Raw genomic sequence first — 24,037 nt, 5'->3', positions numbered from 1 at the left:
ATAAAACGTAATTAATTAATATTAAGTAATTAAATAAAATTAATTATACAATAAAACTATTATATAATAATTTTATTAATACTTTTACTTGTATTTATTATTTTTTAAATATAATTTTGAATAAGCTGTATATATATATATATATTTTAGTTAGTAATTTAGGGGATAAATGACGTGTAGTTGTAAAAAATAATGATATTTTGTTAGCGATACGCGGAATTTTACGTTAATGGATGAATTATCATATAGGATAAAGCCTTTTGGGAAATCAATGAAAATATTAACAAAACGAAAATAACTTTCATTAGAATTTTCACGAGAATTTGATTATCTATTGAAATCCCCTGAAGCTTTTATAAAGATAAAAAACATTCATTTAATATTCAAAAAAAGAGAAGAAAAAATTGTTAGAATAGAAACTTTTTCTTTGATTTTATTCTATGTAAACATAAATTTATTATCTGAGGACTGAATAATGATTAAGAGATGAACCGCATGGTTTGAAAGTTTTTGAAAGCAAAACGTCACATTTTAGTAAGAAATAATTAAATTTTCAGTTGATAAATTAAAATTTTCCAATGAGTTATTAATCATAAGAGAAAAAATTAAGTCAACTTAATAATTTTTGCTAGTAATATCAATCATATTCAGTCTTTGTGGAGACATACTTATTTATCTTGAAATATTGTGAAATTTCCTTATCATTCATAACCTTTTTGGTGTTGTGGACGTTTTATGAGAAGTATTCAAACTTCTAATATAATGACTCCATAAAAACATGCCTTAAGCATTCTTTGACAAATGGAAGAATTGTCCGAACCTTACAGCAACTAAAAATCATAATTACCGAACAAACGATCGTTTTTTAAGTTATAAACTTTTCAATTTATTCATATCATTTTGTACTAATAAAGACATTTATTACAATTGTTTTTTTAAAATAAATTTTCTCGAAAATGTATCAGATGTAACATACAAATTTTTTAAAATTTAAATTCTATAAAATTCAGAATTGAATTATTATCAAGATAATATTTAATTCTATTTTACGACTACAGATGGAGCCATGTATATTCGTATATTTTTAAACTTTTAATCATATAAATTTTTTTATTTTTTAAGCCTATCGTAATAAAAATATACATTTCTTTAATAACATAGAATTAATTTATGTAATATTTTTATTTTTTTAATATTTTAAATTCGATTTTTCTTTTTCCTGTTTAACTATTGACTTAAATCTAGATTATAAACGTTTATACACGAGATAATTAATAACTATAATAGGTTTTCTGCTTTAGGATTAATGAAAACAAGGAAAATGCACGGAATTCATGTAAGGCGTGAAGTATTTTGATATAGTGAATAAAAATCCTTCCTGCACATCAGCACTATACAGGTGAATGAATACTTCCGCTGTAGGAGATGCTTGTACTTGGCTACGGAAGTAAGTTTCTGTCAATATATATCATGGCTTACAATATGACAGGTAAGCCATGATTGACGATAAAGAAATTCCTGATGAATGGTCAGACAACGTGTTAGAACCCAACAAAGTTCAATATTATAAGCTGAACGCCTGAACTCGATTGTTAAAATGGAATAATACATCAATAGTTATTTACAAAAGAATAAAAGAAATCCAAAAGATGTATATTCTATAAATTAGATTTGAAAAAAATCACTGAAAGGAAATGGCTCTTTGAAAATTCAACTTTAAAAAATATATAAACTTATAGTGTATATACTGGAACTATATATATATATATATATATATATATATTCCTTTGTGTAGAATATTTTACTAAGAAAAGAAGAGTTGCATCTCCCGTTTAAATTTAAAACTTTCATTCCATTTTCTTATCTAAAAGATATACAAGATGATTATATAATTATCAAGTAATTATGACGATAATTGTGGATAAAATTAATGTCATTTTGAAGGAACATTTGTCTGACTGTGGTTGAATGTAAATGTTATCTTAACAATGATAATCACTTATCGTTGGCTGAGTCAAGTTACAATTTACATTTGATGATGAGACAAATCACACAAAATGACGATGTTTGGAAATGAATTGTAAATATAGACTTATATACAGAAGATTATAAACTGTGAAAGTCATTAAAAAAGTTTCACTTATTTTTTAAAAATTTATCAGCTTTTATACCTTGTAACTTTAATAAAGTTTCACAATTTTCAAATTTAAAATTATTATTTTTATTATTATTTTTTAAATAATAATTTTAAGTTTGAAAAATATTTTGTAAGTTATTAAAAAGTTTTTCGAAACAGTTTTCCGCAGAAAAATTCCTTTTATTACATTGGAAAATAGTTTTTATACCACCAGTTTAATAGATTGTGATATATAAAATGGTTTAAAATTTCCTTTAATATTTTACTTGAAGCTCTTATAAAATCAAATCTTTAAGATAAAAATTGATTTTTATATTTGGAATAATCGAATTGAGGCAATTTCATCAGCATTTGCAATGATGCATTCAGTGATTAGTTAGACTCGTCTGTTTCCCAAAGGAACTTGGATGTCTCACTTACTTTAATTAATGATCAAAATGAAAAAGATTACTGTCACATGACCAAAGTATTACTATATTAGAATCTTGAAATGATATACTTAAATGAATAGCATACCGGTTAAATGAGATTGTGTTAATATTCGTTCATCGTATGTATTAAGTACGGTTTAAGTTATGTTTTGATGATTTATGAGATTACTTTATAGTCTATTATTATGATTTAAATGAATAGTATGGAGGACATACAATATTACAGGATAAAACCACAATTTTGGTAATAGCTTCGCTAAATGCTCACCCTACTGAATATTTTATCATCACCTGTTTATTATTAATATCATTTCCATTATAAAAAATAAAGGATTCTTTTAAAGAAATTATTAAAAATCATTTATTTTTTATTCTGTTTAAACTGCATCATATGTTTTTCTAGATTCTTTCTATTTTTTTTTATTAAAGAGCGATCTAAAAAAAATCTCTTCAAAGCGAGACATTTTGAAACATTATACAATATCTTAACAACTTTTCTGGTATTTTTTCCAACAATTTTTAATTTTTTATCGTTTTTATTTCTATTCTCTTGGTGTATTTTTTAAAAATATTTATTTATTTTAATTTATTATATTTGTATTCGATTTTTTATGTTTCTCACTGCCGATATTTTTAATCTAAATTTATATTTATTTATTTTTTTCTAAATCAAGTTTTTGAGAATATTCTTCTTTAAATGTAAAAATAAAAATGAATTTTCATAAAAATTTTTGAAACTTTTTTAAATTTGATTTCTCTTTTCTTCAATTTTTAGGTCAAATTTTAGTTTAACGTTTCTCTAGTGTTGTTTTTGTTTGTTCTAATCTTTTGAGACGAAATTTAAATTAATTTATTCAAAGTGTTGTCAAGTAAAGTCTTTAAAAATACATTTTTAAGATTTATTAAATGTATTAAAATTTAAATAGATGTAAAGAATAGTAAAATCCTTCTAATAAACAAACTTTCTCTTCTATTTGAAACATTTGGTTGGTTTCATGTGGCCATTACATGGAGCATCAACCAGGGGAGACTGCAATATTAACCTTCCTTCTAAAATAACAGTTCACAGACTGAAACACTTAACATCAAAACTATAGTGCTATTTAACATTATAGAAACAACTCTATATTTTACTGGATGCTGTTGAAGTAATGTCCCTATACTGATTAACGATATGAAAGGTGATAAAACTGTGATTCAATCTCTCTTAAACTAAGACATTCGTATCTTCTGGAAACGACATTAAATCCGTTACAGCTGATAAGACTAAAAGAAAGTTTCTTGAACTATTTCCACTTCATTTTACAATATTATCACGAATTTTCTGTAAACAATAATCTTTAATCAACATAGTAATTCATGCATATCAAAATTTCAAATTTTAATTATAACTTCAGATATGCGCATAAGATACAATTATTGTCACGATCCTGTTTAATTGTAACACGTTTCTAAATATCTGTCAACAACTATTGTGATAATAGCATAATTTTAAATTATATCAAATTGTATTTAAGATGATACAAATTATTAATTTTATAATTTAAAATAATTTATGCGAAATTGAACTTGTTGCTTCGTCGTAAATAATTATTAGGATTTATTCTCTCGTCTTTCAAAGCTTTCATTTTGAAATTAAGTAACTTGAATAAAATTACAATGTTTAATGGAAATTAACTGTTATACAACTAGCAATTTATTTATTTTTTAAAAATAATATATTTATTTTTTTTATAATTTAGCAATAGCTAACTTAATTAGAACTCTGAATTAATAAGAAAAAGTCTTTTATCACGTTATAATAATTATTTTCAATAAAAATATTTATTTTTTTGTTTAAAATCTCTTTGTATATATCGATTTTTTTAACACTGAACATGATATTATGATTTATATATTGTACATGTAAGGTTCAACATTTACTCGTCTACTATATCTCCTCCTTCAAAAGAATCTTTTTCAACAATATATGGTAAAATATCCCGAGAATCATTCATCAAAAATGCATCACCAAAAACATAAATAGCTACACACACAACTTGCATTTACAATGTTTTATCATACATAGGGATGATAATATTTTAAACTGGAATTTCGTTGGCTTGTATCTTTATTAACGCTATCGATAATGGATAAATCAGGAAAGAGATAATGGAGAAAATAAAAATAAAACACTTTTTTCTTTATCTGAACAATCAACATTCTGCATTGCGATCCATTAAATTTATTTCAAGCAACTCTTCGAATCTAAAAGATATAGATTTAATTCGGAATGAAGCCAACAATCAATACTGGAAATTTTGTTTTTCATGACTTCAAATTACTCTGGAAAATCAAATTTAGTTTTAATCAATTTAACTTAAAGATAAAAGCTTTGTAAAAGACGGATAAACAGTCGAATTCCCGTTTAATATTTTTAAGATAAATAAACAAAAGTATTAGTTATTAATTTAAATATTCTATTTTTCGAATAATAAAAAAAAATGTATATATATTTTTTTATTGTTTCTTCCTATTGATCTTAGAGAAAGTTGCGTGAGAATTCCGTTATCAATGTGCAGGATACAATTGGTTGTGTCACAGAGAGTTATCGACTTTCCATCTCTAGGGAGAAGGAGGTGCTGACATCGTTTTTACTTCTTATTCGAAAAACAATTAGGACCAAAGCAATCAATGACACCCTGAAAATACAAAAAGATTTCCTATATTTTGTGAAATTCATTCTGACATTCTAGAATAATTTTAATTTTGTTACGGTATTAATTGAACAATTCTGATTAAAATCGATACGCTTAATCCATGTTATTATAATTCGAGAATATAAGGAGAAGATCAGAAAGGAGATTTCTTATTATGAAATTAAAATGATTTTTCTTCTCTCCGAGGATTTCCTTAACGTCATTACAATCGATGTTAAAATAAAATGCATTGTTCTTCGGGAAACTAATTAATTTACAATTGTGACATCATGAAAATGTTGATCACATCGCCTGGGCCTTTATAGAAAGCAAAGATTGATCAATACCTCTTAAGAGCTATAAATTAATTTTCAAATCGAATGAAAAAATTACTTTCTTAACATTTAATAATAATAAATTTTTATAAATTAATTAAAAAAAAATTGAATTATAATAATATTCTGAACTACAGATGTTAAAAACAAAATTAAATTTCGAAACTCTTCGTTGGTTTTATTATTTTCTAAGATGGAATTAACATTCGGCAGAGAAAAAATATATATATATGTATATATATATATATATATATATAAATTAAAGTATATTTTCGAGTGATGCATAGAACACTAAAGTCATGATAACATGTCGATTTGCTATGACAGGTTAGTTAGAGCTGTCATTCCAAAATGTTGGAGTTAAGCCACATCAAATACGGCCAGGCAAAGAAATCATAAAAAATCACAGCTTCAACTAACAACGTCATAATCTAAAAACGGCAAATTCTATTGGAAAAACTCTTGTCAGGAAATCACTTGGGAGAGATTCAGTTTCGACAGCTCATAGGAGAGAACCAAAAGACAGGATCCCAGATAGAGTTAAAAAAGATGTCAATTTTAAATATTATCTCCTCTAGAAAAACTTCATAAATTATTTAGATTGGAAAGAAATCTTATACAAGAAATTAAAATTTAAAAAGAATGTCTTGGTTAAAAGTTTTCATATAAAAATAACGAAATTCGATAAAGTTATATTAAGAAGCGCTTTTAAACTTTTATACCGTAACGATTATTTTATAATTTTCTATTTTATCTTATAATCTAATGCTTTAGTATAAGGATAAAACAACTGTTTTTAGTTATGTTATTATTAAAGTAATTGAGAATTAACTTGACTTGGACGCACCATTGATTTCTAAAATTCGAATCGGAGAAAATAAAAATATAATTTATTTCTCTGTACAATCTGTACTTCACTTGATTTATCAAGTGGAAAAGAACGATTTTTTAGAAATTTCATCCAGTGAATTCATAGATTTGATGATATCATTCAAGCACAAAGAACGTTCCTTCTATTTCTGGATAGGTCTTTAATTCCAAAAGAAATGTAACGAGTTCTACTTTCTTTCTTTAAAGGGTCTATAATCTACCCGAAATAAATGACAACATCGGTTATATTCATTTAATTGGTTTAAAATCAATAATCAAAATTCATCATTTACAAAAGGCAACGGCATGGAAATCCCCCGAAGATCAATATAAACTACTAAAAACAACTCATAACAAAGTTATTAAGCTTGATAATAATTTAAATATCTCGGTTTATGTTTCATCTTTTAGCATTCCTTGTAAATTTAACATGCCTCAATACTTCATAATCAAGGCAGACTTTAATGTCAATTATTTTGTTTACATTGAAAACAATATTTTAGTGTATACTCGGTCAGAAACTTGATTATCGAAATATATCTCGTAAGATTTATGTAGTCTCACGTCATGCATTTGCTAACAAGGTAACACAATATATTATGTTTATAAAAATAGACGAGATTACACGAAACAGGATATGGAAGTACATGTTAGATATTTAGTGATGACAGGAAATTTTAGGACATCAAGATTGAACAATAAACCTCGGGATATCCGGAAGCTTCTACCTCTTGTGCAAACTGGAATGATGTCAGAAGTGGCTTTTTTATTTGGTAAGATACGGAAGAGAAGTTTTATTGACTTGATACTTATGCATGGCAACCTTCAACAGGCGATCTTTATGCCAAACTTATCCACGTGATTGGATAGTGAGCGAGATTATATTTCAGTGCCAATAAAATGGCGTTATTTAGTATAAATGTGAAAGAGTATGACCAAGATTTACGAGAAGACAGAATTAATTCCGATTGTTTCGGTTTTTTTCCAAGCTTTACTGTTTAAAAATACAAAAAAATCGAATTTAGTGCGAGTTGTATAAATGTTCATTCGTGATTTATTGTTACTGACAAATAATAATAATAATAATAATAATAATAATACGTAGTCTAATTTTGCTTTCACGAGTTGCAAATTTATCAGTATTTAAAACTAACAAGTCTTCAGGCTCTTAACTTACTTATAATATATAAATAAATAAATAAAAATAGATAAAATGAAAATAAAAGATATTTTAAATTAAAGTCATGAAAAGCGTAAGGAATTAATTAGTTAAAAAATTAGTAGAAAGATTAATAAAATATAAATTTAAAAAATAATTTTAAAATTGAATGACGAAATATTTTATTACGATACCATTTTGTGGCTAGTTTTGTGTTATATTGTTTCAGAACAATGCATATTATTTTAAGAACTTATTAAAAATGCAGAATTTTATTCTTATTTTTCTATTTTTTGTCATATTTACATAATTGATTACTTTTGTTAGATTTATACAATTAATTTTGAACATCCGATCGATAAGAGCGACGAAAAAAAAATCACAATTTTCTTTAAAATTCGTCCTGAATTTTATGATGATCAGACACACAGCATTTGACATTTCTCAACTGTCTGTCAGTCAGACAATTAAATATTTAAATCACGATAAGAGAACGATAAACCTGATACCAGTTTCGTCATAACAACGAATAATAAAGTTGAATCATTATAAATAGAAATTAACGAATTCGATATTTTTAATTAAATTTATTGAATTTTTAATTAAGAAAAAAAGAAAAAACAGGTATTAATAACACATAAATAAATAATTTTGTGTATATATAATATTTATTTAGTTTATTATTTGTTCTTGTAATATAAATTATATTGCTAAACAGCAAAATTAAGGAAACGTTAGTAAATAATTTTATTATAATTTGTTAATATTTATAATATATTCGAGAAAAATTTATTATGCGGAGAAAATCTTTCAGTTTAAAACGAAATATAATACAATTTTTATTCTTTTGTTTAAATGAAGAATTGTGAATATATTTAATTATAAGTTCAAGAGAGCTTCTGTTTATAAAGTTCTAGGCAATTTAAAAGTTAATTTAAAATGTAGGGAATTCTTCAACTTTTAAGATTTTCGAGAATAAATCCGAAATGGTTTCAACCCCTAAAAATTTTGCCTTTGGCGAGTCGTGCATGCGAATGAAACTTTAAATTATTGAGTTTCAGGCATAAATTTTAAAGTGTTGCTGTTACACTAAGACAATCGAACTATCCTCTTAGGTAAAATGATATAACCTTTTATCTTTTAATTTAAAAATAATTTCTGTATATATTCTTTTTCCTTATTTTAATCTTTTAATTATTACGATTAACTTATATACACAGGGATTAAAATAATAATAACATTTTAAGAATTGATTTTAGTAGAAGATTTTTCGATTTAAATTATATAAACAAATCTTATTCTTTAAAGTAATTAATTACTTTTTCATCTCTTATAATTTTAAAGGTTTTATTTTAAATATTTATAAGAACCTCAATACATTATTGCAACCAAAACAAAAATTGGAAAAAATAAATATAATAAACTTTAGGTAAAGTAAAGTTTATTTATTCAAAAGTACAAAAATATACGTCAGGTTTTAGCTTTTAGAATAATTTTTATTCTATTGGGATCACAGGGATAGTCTGAAAAACTTTCTTTTTTATATACAGTGTATATATGTATATACATTTATATGTGAATATCTCTGTAACTGTTCGAAAATGCACAAGAAAATTTAGCTATTTCATCTGAGGTGTCTTATTATCTGCTTCTAACAGACCATGAGTTTGTCCCTTGATATTTCTACTGTTACAAAATCGACGTTAGATCATTCTATGCTACATATAACCTATCTTCTTGTTTCCAGAACAAGCTAAAGTTTAATAAATTTTACTTTTTTTTAGAGTTTCAAAAGTTTTGACATTAAATTTTACATTGATTTTTAAAAAAATTTTAAACAAAAGTTATTAACTTTTGCAAAAATATTTACTTTTTTTAAACGGCTACATGTAAATTTATTTATTTTTAAAAATATATATATTAAAAAGAATATATCTATACAATATTTCGTATAATTTTTTCAATTAAAAAAATGTATTCTATTCGTAAAAATAATAGGAAATGTTTTGCATAATTGCTGATACTATTTATAAGTTATAATCTTTTATTTTCAACAAAGTTTTTGGAATGTAAACCGGAATGAATCAGAAAAAAAGCAATTAAAACCTGAAAATGGGAGTATAGATTAGGGATTCTCATAGTTTAGTGATAACAGAAATTGTTTAGTTATTGTTTGCTTGGAAGGTAGCATCTGGGATACAAAAATCGACAAAATTCGAGTTTATTGTTCGCCTGGCAAACAAGATAAATTTTGGATTTCTGCCCACAAAACAAATCATTTTTTTAATTAAAAAATTCATTTTATGTACGGTGATAATAATTAAATGTTTGTTCCTAATGTATAGAGGATTTGTAGCATTATTTACTTTACCCTTATTTACTCGATACGGTTTGAGGAGGATTTTCTAACGCAGTAAGAACTAAAAGATATCTAGCGTTGCGAAAGTTGGATACATAAGCACCTTTATTCACCACTATTCGCGTGAGGAAGATCTGTAGTACTCTTCAGGCCATCTGGAATTCGCGGGATCATTCATTAACAATTGCACGTGAAACCTGTCCACCCATAACCTTCCATTAGCAACATTACCGTCTGCCGTGTAGCATATAATAAACATTTCTATTGGGAGCAGATTCTTTGCGATCAATAAAAGACAGACAACGTTTCCGCAATATTGCACAGGTGTCTACTCTTCCCACGAAAATGCAAATACGACTTCGACTAAAGTTATACAGAATTACTTTTAAATTGTTTTACAACAATGGATTTATTTTTTAATATTTTTTTCTGAAATAAAAAAAAATACAATATAGGTCTACCAAAGAAATTAAAAGACCAAAGTATAGATTTACACCCCCCACTAATTTTTATTGAATGTATTGCCCTCGGATACAATGTTGTTTTATTTCTTGGAAATTCCCGTCTGTAGTCATCACATAAAACTGCTGTATTTCATTTGGCCATACGACGATATCACAGCTTTTAGTGAAATCCCTTGTCGGGCATAAAACCACATCTGGAACAGGTAAATAAGTATTATTGGCGATAAAGCTATATTGGAAACGGTTGGTGCTACCTTAGGTAATAATCATTATGGTAATCATGTTCTTAATTAGCGAAACAAAAGCACATTCAGCTGAGGAAATTAAAGTAATCAGCTTAGGTGCGGTACTTACGTCATTTGCGGCAATCTGGTTACAAAAATTAATATCCGATGGAAGAAAAAACCATCATTTCAACAAATTTAACAATATTTATTTACCGATATTCAGTAGATTAATAGCTTGGTTGTAATTTTATATCGTAATCTATACTATGCAAAATTTAATTTCAGAAAGTTACAAGTTTAATTAAAGTTTCTTTACAATTTAACTGAAAGTTCTGATTTTTTTTCTTTTTATATAGATATAAAAATGATATATATCTCGCGAAAGATTTATTACTTTCATAAAACTTTTACAAGACAAAAGAATTATAGACGTGTAAATTTATATAATGCTGTAGTATTGTAGTTCAATACAATAATGTCACATTGCCAATGGTTGAATTATCATATTAGTATTTACTTGTGGTATTTTAGTTAAAATTTACTTAAATACATAATATAATATTACTATATTATATTTTTAAAATTTAATACTCTTCTATACATTATAAATTACTTATGCTGTATTAATTAATGGTTAAATTTAAAAACTGGGTGTAAAAAGTAAAGGAAAATTGCAGTTTGATTTACTGCTGTTATTATATGTAGCAAAATATTTCTGATATCAGATTATAATACTTTTTTTATTATATACAAAAATGCTTCTTGAACGAAGTAAATACGAGCTCATACATCATACTGATGTAAACTTATATTTAAAAAAAAGAAGTATCAAATAGAACACCCTTCGCTATATTTTGTAATGTTTTAACCAAGAAGGAGCTTTTTAGAAGAATGGAAGCAAAACAAAAGAATTTTGGGAAGACATTCAACTTGCAGAAGGTCCGATACATCAACTCGGTACAGCAGTCTGGTCGCATGTCGCAGTTACAAAAATGATTGATGATGCTAAACCGACAATTGAGTGTACCATTTATACGCTTGATATCGTTGCAGCAGACAAGTTGCGGCTTCCAGATGCTTAACATGGAAGGATAGCCTAAGAAACTTTCTATTGGAGTAGAATAAACCTTTAAAATTTCACATAAGCCATCAGAAAAGCAAACATTTATACATTTATGTAGATAGCAGATGGTTCAACACATTTTGAGGAAACAATATCCATCTCGCATAAGAGATCAATCATCTAGTAACGCTCGACTCGCATAATTAACCACTTCTAAGAAATTTTTAACCGTTAAGTGCTGCAGAAAAAGAAAACAAAAGTTGTTTCCTATTCTCTAAGTACACAGGATTATCTTTAATTCATTTTTGATGACAAGCTGCATTCGTTTGTAATTTGTGTTTCGAAACAAATCAGCCGTAACGCATAAATAAGAAAAGAAAAAACAGTCACGATTCATTAAATAAATTTATTTCGAAAATTATAAGAATTCGAAATTTTTGTTTAAAATTCAGTTTCGTCTTGATAAATAAAGTTATAGATTGCCAAGAGCGTTTTTCATTTGATTGACGTTTATTCTCGAATTTTTGTTTCTTTATTTTGTATTAAATTTGTGTGACAGTTTTTGATAGAAAACAAATACATTTTCCCCGCTAGATTAAATTTATATTGCTGATTTCTATTGATTTATTAAAGCGAATGAAATATTAAATGTTACAATTTCTATTACTGTACTAAAACTAGGTGCTGAGTAAGTTATGTGATTTTTAATTTCTTATTCAAAAACAGATATTCTTTTTCAATATAATAAATGGAAACTTTAAGAAAGATATTATTTACAGAAGTATTCTTTAAAATATTATATAAATTTTTACAATTAATAAGAAATGAGAAAATGGCGATAATAAAAAAATCAATGTGAAATCTGCATCAATTTGAAACAAGTGTAAAAAAACAACAAAAGAAATTTTGTTGTCTGTAAATATTTCAGTTTAATAGAATTTTTATATGTTTTTATTCAAGTGTGTCAGGACGTGAATGAATATAATAAAATTGTATTATTTTTCCTTTCGAATTTTCTATTTCGATAAAATAAGTGCATGTATCGATTGTTAGAAGGAAGGCAGGAAAATCTATTAGTGTATTCATGTCGCGATTCCTTTCTATTGTCCACACCAACTATCTCTTTGACTTCTACAGTCTCTTGAGTTCTGTTCTAATTCTGTCGCTTCCACTTAATTGTTCTTTGTAATAGTCATTTAATTTGCTTTAGGTCGCATCTTCTATGTGATCTATTCGTGCTCTTGACGCTCCAGATATCCCTTGGGTGAAATTTAGATGCCGTAACCACTTGCATCAAAAGAACTAACCCGGCAGCCAATACTTTTTATTCACAAAGGAATTCCGACCTATCTAAGAATCGGCGATTTGCAGATCTTGTCCTAGTGTGTCTTGCGAGTTTTGTATCATGTTAAAATATCTTGCTTGCAAACATCCCCGATAGCTCATCCTCCTAAGTAATTAAAGGCCAACACATTTTTTACTACCAACGATGCTACGGATGACAAATTATATTACAACTAACAACGAAATATCTGACAAAATTTTTAAAGAAAGTAATAAATGTTAGAAAAATCTTTTTTTAAAGTTATTATCCTTATAATACTTAATTAAAAAGGTTAAATAATCAATTATTTAAAAAAAAACACGAAGTTTATGAAAGCTATTAACTTTTTAATGTTCGAAATATTTACGTTTATGAAAGAAATAAAACAAATTTATTTTTTTTCCATTTTAAAAATAAGTTTTATAATATATTATTTTCTGAAAGAGAAAATGTTAAACGAAGCATAGATATGTTAATAACTCGCTAAACTCTTTTATCGTTGTAAATCTAATGTTTGATGTAGGTCTATACTCTTTCTACAATACAAAAGCAGTAAAATGTTGATGGGATCAGTAAAATTGTTTCTCTCTCTAAATAAGTCTACAGCAATTTACTAGACATTTTTTTTCTTCAAATACTTCTATCTACTAATGATACGATTATTGGGAAAATATATCCAATTTTTTTTTTTCTAGTGTCCGAGAGTTTGTAAGAAGTTTCAGATAGACCAATTGAACCAATTATTAACAACTGACTAGACGATTTTCGAAATCAAGTTAAAATCATGGGGAAAAGAATCGAAATAAGAACGAATAAACTACTTAAATATAATTTTAATTTTCCTATTCTTGTATTTCTTAAATTAAATTTGAAATAATAAATACTTTTATGATATTTTCTATTGAAACTTACATTGAAGATCTACAATAAATAGTTTATTCAGGGAACGTTTACAAAAAGAAAAAAGAAAAAAAAATCTCTCTCTGTTATCGAAACAATATACAGTATCAGAATAATTGTTACTGCAAATCCTATGACCACTTAATCCGATTACGAGAAAGATTAAAAAGAATCTTAGTTTGTTCAATGCATTTCAAATCCTTTTAAATTAAAAGTCATTTTGAAGAAGTAATATTTAAAAATGACGTTAATTATCTCCGCATCTAAATATTAAGAAGATAAAAGTGCTTATTACAATTTTTTTTATCTTTTAAATCATTTAGTTTTTTTTTGGTTTTAATATTTAAATAACAAATTGGTATTTTAAAAATGAAAATGTGCCTATTAAATCTAAATAGAAAAATTGAGTTAGTATTAAGAATATCTTGTAATGGTATAGTTAATTAAATATATAATTTTATGAAAAATTCAAAAAATTAATTACTATAATTTGGTTTATATTAATGTAAAATTATGAGCGTTAAATATTTTTATTTAAATATTTATTAATTTTTTAAAAAAGTTATATTTAATGGGCATAGACTGAAATTAAGTAACTTATATTTGTATTAACGATTTATGTATTTTTCGTGCGGTTATTTGTATACAAACCGTAGTTAATTACATAGTGTAGATTGAAATGTATAATTTCACTTCTGATTCTTTTCCATTTGTTTAAATGGATATCAATAAAATAGAGTTTTTACTAAGTTTTTATCTCTTTTTTTAGTGACATGATCTTATCTATGATTTTTTTTTTCTCCCTACATATACGGTATATAAAAGCTTTTTCTCATCTAGTTATCACTTGTGAACATCTAGCATACAACTGGGCAGAGAAAAAGCGAAATCATTGTCTCCTAACAGAAGGAGACAGCCAAGTAGAAGAAAAGACGGAAAAGTAAAAGAGGCCTAGCAAAAACTGTCTTCATCGTTCTGGTTGAAGATTGATGCAATCCTTTTGTTCACTAGCTATATGTTAAGCACCTCCTCGACTTTCAACATGTTATTTTCGTCGAATCATCTTTATTTTGAGTTTTTTGATAATAAAAAAAGTACGAAACCGTACACCTTTTTCTTCATTTCTTATAAAAGCTAGCAACTCGGAAAATTGACCGAATGATACCATTTATAGAGATACCTTGTTTAACGTCGATTATACTGCAAAAATTTCCTTTTGAAAACTCCAAAATAAACAAAATATTCTTTCCGTTTCTAACATCCATTATAGTAGAATTTAACATGGCAATCTGCCATCCTCATCGCAATCCACTTAGATTTTTTTCCTTTCGTTTACGTTGCATGTTGCAGGAGACAATTAAATTGTTGGTTCAGAACTTTTTGTAGAAAGGAAAACGTCCTCATTAGAGTACGCTAATTGTTAACTCTACATTCTAAACGAATCGCCTTTAGAATAACTTCTTTAATTCTCTTAAAAGGGTTACATAATCAGAATTTTACAAAGAAGGAAGCGTTAAGCATATATTTGTACTCAAGTTTTTATGAATTCAGCTTAATTTTTTTTTTCAAAAACAAATTACAGTGTTTTTTTTTTATTCGCTTTAACAAGATGCGTGAATTTTATATGCATAATTTGTTACACATATATAATTCACAAATTTACATTTTGAAATATAATACGAGAGTCCATTTGTCTCGAAATGTAATATGCGCGTTTTCAAACGTAAATTAGATTTATTATCAATAACATATATATTTCAACTATTAAAAAATGAAAGAACAATGTAATTTGATGAATTGCAAAAATTTTAAATTCAAATTTCCGCAGAAGAAAATATATAACTACAAAATTATTTAAAAAATTCCTTTATAAAAAAATAACACCATAACTGAATAAATAATGCTGTAATAAAAATTATTTTAAAATGACATACTATTTATCCATTAAGTAGAATAAATTTTTTCAGTTAGAAAATAATGAATTTTCAAAGAATAAAAATTCACTTGTACGGTACTTTAATTTCGCTAATTAAATTCATTTTATACATATATATATTCATGTTAAAGACATATTTTAAAAGTTTAAAATATATATAATTATAGTTTTTAAATTCTAATTTATACTTTTAAATTTACATATATATATATTTTTTTTTGTAAGGGATTTTTCTATCAAGTTAATTAGCTTTATCTGAATACAAGCCAACTTGATTCGCATTGTTTTGATCAGCATTACGATTAAAAAAAACTATGTTGTTAGTTAATTAATAAGATATATAATTCATCCATCCTTTAAGTTAATGTACCGAGATTCAATTATCTAGCTATCTAATAAAGGATTTTTTGTGTTTTTTTTTTAGAAAAAAAATTTTTTAATGCATCTTTTGCGAACTGAAAATGTTTTTAGATCATTATACTTAGGGATAAAATTTGATATTGAAAATTCGAATATTAGAATCGAGTAATATAAATTTTGCAATTTAAAAGAGTGTATATATTTTAAATAATAATATCTTTATCCTCCCACTAAAGAAAGGATAAAGGATACTTTAACCGAATATTTCTCGATCTCCAACAGATGTTGAATTTTAAACAATTTTGTTTGGAACATCTGTTGAAATAAACTTGATGGATCATTCGTGCAAACAATAACTGAGGCGGCAAAACTTAAATTTGTGGGAAACAATAACATCTTGCAATGTCAGCAAACAAAAGAATGAGATGATTCGATGTTCTGACATCTCTTCTATTCGGTACGTCATCTACTTCACAAAAATCGTAAAAATTTAACGACTCGACTTCTTTTTTTCTCGAAATATTATCATCTCTTGAGGAATGGATTGTTCGATGTTTGTTCTACTTTAATGCTAAGTCTGACTTATATTTTATTGTTAGCTATCCGAAATCAGCTAACTGAGTCAAGAAATATATAGAAAAAATATATAGATAATATAAATATTATATTAAAAGTACTCTTGAGATGTTTTTCTTTCATAGATTTACATTTTTTATTTAGAATACAGTTACCTAGTCTCAAAAGAAATTTTTAAAATAAATTACAATTTTATTTCGGTAAAAACTCTATTAAAATAACGAAAAATAAGTCAAAATTTACAGCAAAAAATACATTTTTAAATATATTAGTTGCTTATTTATTGACAAATTATTTTTCTTGTTTATTTGCATACTTTTTTCTCTTCGAAGAATTTCTTAAAGACTTGATTACTTTAATTTAAAAACATTCCGTTGACTGATTTAAAACATGAAAACTTTTTACGTTCTATTTGATTATTCACTTACCGATAAATTTTACTGCTTCTTTTATGTATAAACAAATCATTAGAAAATAAAAAATGTTTAGAAGAATTAATTAGATTAAATTATTTAAAATATTTTTGTTAATCGATTCTTTTTAAATTGAAAATTTTATTAACTTTTGCATAAAATATTACATCAGATTAAAATTTTATTTTTTTTAATATTTGATATAATATTAATATAACGAAAAAAAAACAATTAAAAAAATAATACTTAAATGTTTTATAAGCAATGAATAAAAATGATTATCTAAATAAATTATTACTTAATATAAATTTAAAATATTTAAATTTTAATTAGTAATATCTCGGTTAATTAACTAATATTAAATAATTAAAATATACTTTGTTAAGTATATTTTAATTATTAAGTTAAGTTAGTAATATTTTGATTATTAATAGTTAAACATATTTAAGATATTCGTGACTAAATCCATGAAAACTAAGAAATCGTTTTTCTACATCCGCTGAAAGTAAATTTTCAAATTAATCATTTTATATTTATTACTATTAAAAAAAAAAGTAAAACTAAATAAGAATTAATGCGTAAATACTTAACGTAAGAAGAATTTTTAGATGCGATCTTAACCTTACTTTAAAGGAAAGTTATTTATGTTGTAAACATCATCATCCACCAAAATATTTATAAGATATTTTATTTTCAATACATTTTTTATCATTTTAAAAATGGTTTATAAGTTACATGTGAAACTACAATAATTTCCTTATAAAAAAAGAAACTAATTAGTCTGTGCCTATTCAAATCGTGTCTATTTTAGCACCAATGAATGATCTATACACAGTAAAGATGATGATATACAAAGCCATAATAAACTGTTCTTTTCCGAGTGTTGTGCAAATAGATTTGTACAGTCTCCGGTGATATATTTGTACAGAGTTATTTATTGAGTTCTCATCTCGAAAATCTTTCAGAAGACGTCACTTAGTGATCACTTAAATACACAAATATTAAAACAAATATATGTTTGTTCGGCAAATGATGTCTTCTAAGAAATTCCTTTAGAGTCTCATAAACGTTTCCATTTTCCTGAAAGGAAATAAAATTATATAGATTATATTAAATGAAATTAATTCAAGTAACTTACTGATCGTTGAAAAGAACGATAAACATCAAGAAAATGAAGTATTAGGATGATTACTTCACGTATTTCTCCTTGGTAAAAATAGCTAAATTTCATAAAATTAATCTTGAAAATATGTTTGAAAAATGAATTTGGGAAGATAATCACTTCTTACATTTGAAAAGAAGAGTTTGAATAATGAAAATGACAAAAATGCAGGTCTTGTTTAAAACAAACCATTCAGATATGCTGATAACAATTCTCGTTCGGGAATTGTCTCAACAGGATGAATTATTCATTTTCATGATTAACTACTCCGAATACAAAGAGAAAAGAAAGGTTTGCAACACTTCTCTTTTTGAATGATAATAACTAATAAGATAATCAAACGAAATTAGGCCAAATGATGCCAGAAACGATAACCACTTCTATATTTGATCATTAGAAGGAGGGAAAAAAAGAAATGGAGAAGAAATCGGATAAGCTGGGAACTGAAGGCATATTTCCTGCTTGCACTTTAGCAATAATTGACTGCCAACCGAATCGGTGAGATGCGATTAATGTGTTTTTCATTGTTATTTATGGTTATATTTTTTGCCAATCAACAACACGTTTTAAATATCCAGCTCTCATTCGTTATACTAATATTAAAAACTCCCCATTGATATAAATTAATTTGAAATTCATAAAAATTAATCGCTGAAAGTTAAATGAGATAAGAGAAAGTTTCTGAAAAGATAAAATATTTATAATTTAGTTGTTAAATATTTCAATGAAAAACTAGAAATATTTTTTTGTCATTTTTTTAAAAGAAAATGAAGTTAGAATTGAGTTAGTTATCGATATTTTTCGTTTTCGCTTTAGCTTTTTTTATTTATCGATTTTACATTGAAGTAGAAGGCTGGAGTAAGTCTTTTTTTAGTTCAAACCTACCTGTATAGTAACAGGATGCCGGTTCCCTATCGAATTCAGTAGATGAACAGGACAGTGCTGTACAAATGTAGTAATGCTGATGGTTGTAGCCGGAGATGGACCTTCTTCACCTGACCATCTCTACTGAAGAGCATCGCATGGAATTCACAATGTTGTGGTAACCGTCGAGTGGACAGGAGAGATACCTGAAGGCTGTTGCGAATGTAATGAGTTTGTGCCAACTCAATTTACCAATATATTTAGTGCAATCAGCTTAAATAGTCTATTTTTTTATTTTTATATCTTAAAGGCTAAAATATATATAAAACTAGACATCTTTTATTATTTTAAACATTAGATAAACAAGAAATCAGATAGGCCTAATTATTATTTAGTGGTATTTACTATCTTTATTTAATAGAAATGATTGCTCACTGCAAGATTAATGAAATTACTTTCGAATACAATTAATTAAAGGTTAAATTAATTTACTTGTTAAAACAAACATTTAGATTCTACGCTTCAGGAACTCTGTAACTAATTGTATTAATTTAGTTAACGAAAGCTTTTATTTTGACTGTCAACTAAAAATAAAAATGCAGATTGAAAAATACTCTAGAGATATTTAAAAAACTTAAAAATAAAAATTATTCTAGGTTATTGATTTTAGAATGATTAAATTAAAGAATATTAAAAACTAGCTCTGTTGATAAACATTAATATTAATTACGGTACGTCAAATGAAGATAATGTACTTCCTACACTGGCGAGTTATTTTATATGTATTTATTAAAAGCAATTAACAATAATGAAAGGAAGGTTTTATGTTCTGTTATTCAATTAGAGAACGTTAGTGAGGGAGACTCACCATTCCTCTCATCTGGATGTCATTCGTGATGGGCCATTCCGGTGTCTGCCTGTATCTGTCCAGCTCTTGACTCTGTTCCTGATGTAACATCATTCGGGTGGGCCTTCGAATTTCAGGATAATCGGGATCTGGCATTGGACGCCTGACAGTTGGTGGACGGGGAAGTTCGACATATGCAGGATCTACACTGTACTGTCAGTAAGATAAAGGTCAAATTTAATAAAAGATAAGTTGTGCTCTTTTACGCGCATTTTCATTTTTAATGTTCTTTTGAGTAGAATGAATAGGAAATCATCTGGTTTTTTGGCGCTTTTTTGGAACCGGGAGCGTTATTTTAGAATTAAAAAAATATTCGTTTTACATAAAATGTTTCAAAAATTGAAATTTGATAAAAGTTTCGTTCAAAATTTATATAAAAAATATTTCATCTTTCTTCTTTAAAATGAAGGAAAATAACCTGTTTTTTCATTCGTTATTGGAAATAATGTACTAGAAAAATTTTAAGATACAATTTTTCCTTGGATGTTATTATGTTTAAAAATTTCTTTTGGTAAATATTAAACTAAACTCACATTTTAAATTTTACAATAATTAATAAGAGTTTACGTCTCAAACAGGGAGAAAATCATTATCACTTAAGTAACTTGACCTCAACCAATCAATAATGTTGGCATCGATTACTTGGTGAATTATTCCCAAGATACCATTAGTTTCAATATGGAGTTAACACTTACTTGTCTATACTTCATGGCTTGATTGCCTGTAATAGAATGTAAAGGATCTGTCATTGACATAACTGATGGGTACATCACTTCTGAAGTGCGGTGCAACCTCTCGGACATGTCAGCTCCTATATAGCCCACTGAGAAGTTTCAAACAAATTTTAAAGTTTAATTTTAGAATATTTTAAAAATTGCAATTTTATAGCTACTGAAAATTCAGTTTGAATAATTCATAATAGAAACCTACGTAAAATATCTGTATTCGGTGGTATTATATCTGGACCTTTTTCTGTACTTTCTGGTAAATCATCTGTATCTTTTTTCAGTGGTGTGTCACACCTAAACGAAAATTTATATTATTTTTGATAAATTATAAAGCTTAATACATATATATACACATTTGTGCTAAACTCACTTGTTAATACTTTCTTGTGGAAGGGCACCTGAAATGAATGATTAAAGTATTTAAAAAATTTCAAATTTTACGAAAGTTTTTAAACTTTATACATGTTTATTAATGGCTATCTGAGTGCAAAGAAGTAATATCTGTCTTTTTGAAGACATTACCTTTGTCAGAACGATCGGATTGCAATTTCATTACTAGTGTGACGATAATCGCAACCAGAACTAAAGCTCCGATAACACCAATAAGAACTCCTAAAATGGGACTGACTGCAGCTTCTTCTTCGTTAGCTAAATATAGAAACTCGGTTTGAAGATAAAAAACATGAAAAAAACCGTTCAAATTTTTATTGCTTTTCCTACACGATTTTGCTAACAATAACAGAATGAGATAAAACAAATTAAAAAATTAAATTTTATGTAATTTCGAGTCAAATAAATTTTATCATCATATGTTTCATAACAGATTTAATTTCAAATTTTAGTTTAATGGAGTTACCGATATATTTAATATAAATGTCAGTTTAACGCTTAGAAGTTGATAAAGATGGCATCTAGAACTAGATATGAAACTTCTTCCAATATTCTTAATTACAGAAAACTTAATATGTAAATTAATTCTAATCTAATAATAAAGTTTAGAATTGCTTTCACTTAAATTTTAGAATTGAAATGATGCAAATTGACATAAAGTTATAAACTTATTTGAATAGTATAGGAATTAAATAACAAAGATTGAGAAAATTACAGCATTTAAAAGAAGTTAAATGTGTTAATATTCATCATCAACACACTGATCTAGTACAAGTTGAAATGCGATATGAGTAAAATAATTATCGTATTTCATTAACTCACAATTTACTTAATTATCAGTAATAATAAGTTTAAGAGAGTTTGCTATTTCATATAAAGAATACTTTATACTGTAATTGAAGCCAACTCTATAGATATCATCGTAACAGAAATATTTCAGAAAGTAAATTAATTAAAATAGTTTTTAATTTGTTTTATTATAAAATCGAATAATTTAATTCTTAATAATTAATCTCATGTATAACCTATGAAATCCTTGTCTCGAAAGTGATTAGCATTATTAGAATATTAATTTAGTGTAAATCGATATGATTAAAATGCGTTAAATTCTTTAATTAAAATACGTTCTTCCATGTAAATAATTTTTAAAAATGAGATCCTACCTGTCCGTCTTTCTGCAGGTGGTAATGTATTTGCCATTAGTGCTACCGAATTGCTTCTACCCTTGTTGTTGGAGGCGTAAAGTACCAAAACATACGAAGTGCCTTCTGGAAGATTTTGAACATTAAACACGGGGAGGTCCTGAGATGTCAAGTTCACCTGAAGATGTTCGATTGCTGAGTTATATACCTCGAGATGAAACTGCTGCTGCATTCCACCATCATAGCCAGCTTCACATTCTACCGTTAAAGAATTTGTCGTTAGATTTGTCACTAGACAGCCCTTAACAGAGTCTGGAGGGCCTGAAACAAAAAATTGTTGCGATAAATTTCGATGGGAAGCCATAAGGTGGTCTTACTATCACCTAATAACTCTTGAAGTCAGCTTGTTGGTAACATTATGGATTATTTTTCTTCTTACTTTTCGACATTTTAAACTGTTATTTTATTTGGTAAATTTTTATTTAAAATAAATACATTTATGTGCAAACAAATCAAGCTAAAATTGTATTTTTAAATATCAATATCACTATATTTTATTCTTAAAATTGTAATCCTTACATCTTTTTAACAGAATAATGATGTTTAGAAAAGGATTCTTTATTTTTATAGTAAAACAAAATCCTAAAATGCTTTTACTAAACTGCCGGTATTCTTTAAGAGATATCACACTTTGTGATCAGTAAATCCCATATTTTTCTTACACATTCCATCAACTACTAAAGAAATACACTAATGGATTTTCTAGTTGCTAGAAAAGAAAGTTTATGCATTTCTTCTATGAAGTACTTATAAGGAATCTCTTTCATCCGTTGTCACCATTGCTACTTCTCTATAGAATAAGAGAAAATGAATTCAAACTATTTATTTACTTTTTTTAAAATAAATACCAAAAACCCCGGTTTCGATTGAAAGATTTTATTTTTTTTATTTTTTCCTATAAAAAACTTAAACTGTAAATAAAAATATATCTCCGAAAAAAATTTAAGAATGAAAAATAAAATAAATATATGTTACTAAAATAAATTCAATTTCTATACCGTCTCGTGAATCAAAGGCTTATCTGTTGTTTTGATGTCATTATTAAAAATATTTATATAGATTAACAAATAATATTCTGTGCAATCACTACAGTTAACTTTAATGCATATTTTTAAATTTCTCCAGAATAAATTTCGTAAAAGCTAGAATCTTTATCTGCCCACTATAACGGCAACAGCGACTATATCATCAAAGGAACATTTTTTTTTTATCAAGAAGGAAATACCTGCAGGTATGAGTCTAATGACGCAAGGCTCCTTCTGATATCCAATAATATTCTGGCCCCAACACAACAAAGCACCATATCCAGACACAGACCAGGGAGTGTAAGTAACCGTGCTGCTGGTACCGTTACTAATATGAGTTGTTATCTCTATGTTGTCAACCGAATTATTTAACGACCAACGAAATTTAACATTTTCTGGACTCGCTTCTACATCACAAGTAACTTCTGTAGCTTCATCTCGAGCAACTCCGTATACAGATTTTAAGGGATTTTTACAAATAGGAGCATCTAGGAAAAAAAATAAAATAAATTTAATTAAAGGTAGTT

At 26.2% G+C, this 24,037-nt stretch overlaps 2 protein-coding genes across 2 annotated transcripts in view; both read right to left on the bottom strand.

Moving 5' to 3' along the window:
* Positions 1-24,037, bottom strand: part of LOC136978699 (protein FAM50 homolog) — a 335,477-nt gene that overhangs the window by 203,921 nt on the left and 107,519 nt on the right. The window lies entirely within an intron of this gene.
* The window catches only part of LOC136978695 (nephrin-like), a 33,752-nt gene continuing 28,975 nt past the window's right edge, over positions 19,261-24,037 (bottom strand). The window contains 8 exon segments of the mRNA XM_067274459.1: positions 19,261-19,471; positions 20,127-20,318; positions 20,861-20,988; positions 21,096-21,187; positions 21,264-21,291; positions 21,416-21,541; positions 22,447-22,746; positions 23,711-23,998. Of these exon segments, the coding sequence (XP_067130560.1) occupies positions 19,424-19,471; positions 20,127-20,318; positions 20,861-20,988; positions 21,096-21,187; positions 21,264-21,291; positions 21,416-21,541; positions 22,447-22,746; positions 23,711-23,998 (1,202 nt within the window). The 3' untranslated portion in view covers positions 19,261-19,423.

Source organism: Centruroides vittatus, unplaced genomic scaffold (assembly GCF_030686945.1).
Source record: "Centruroides vittatus isolate TY-2023 unplaced genomic scaffold, ASM3068694v2 contig_549, whole genome shotgun sequence".
In the NCBI taxonomy this organism is placed as follows: domain Eukaryota; kingdom Metazoa; phylum Arthropoda; class Arachnida; order Scorpiones; family Buthidae; genus Centruroides; species Centruroides vittatus.
The sequence above is the reverse complement of the archived record's forward strand: the minus strand, read 5'-3'. Positions and strand labels throughout refer to the sequence as shown.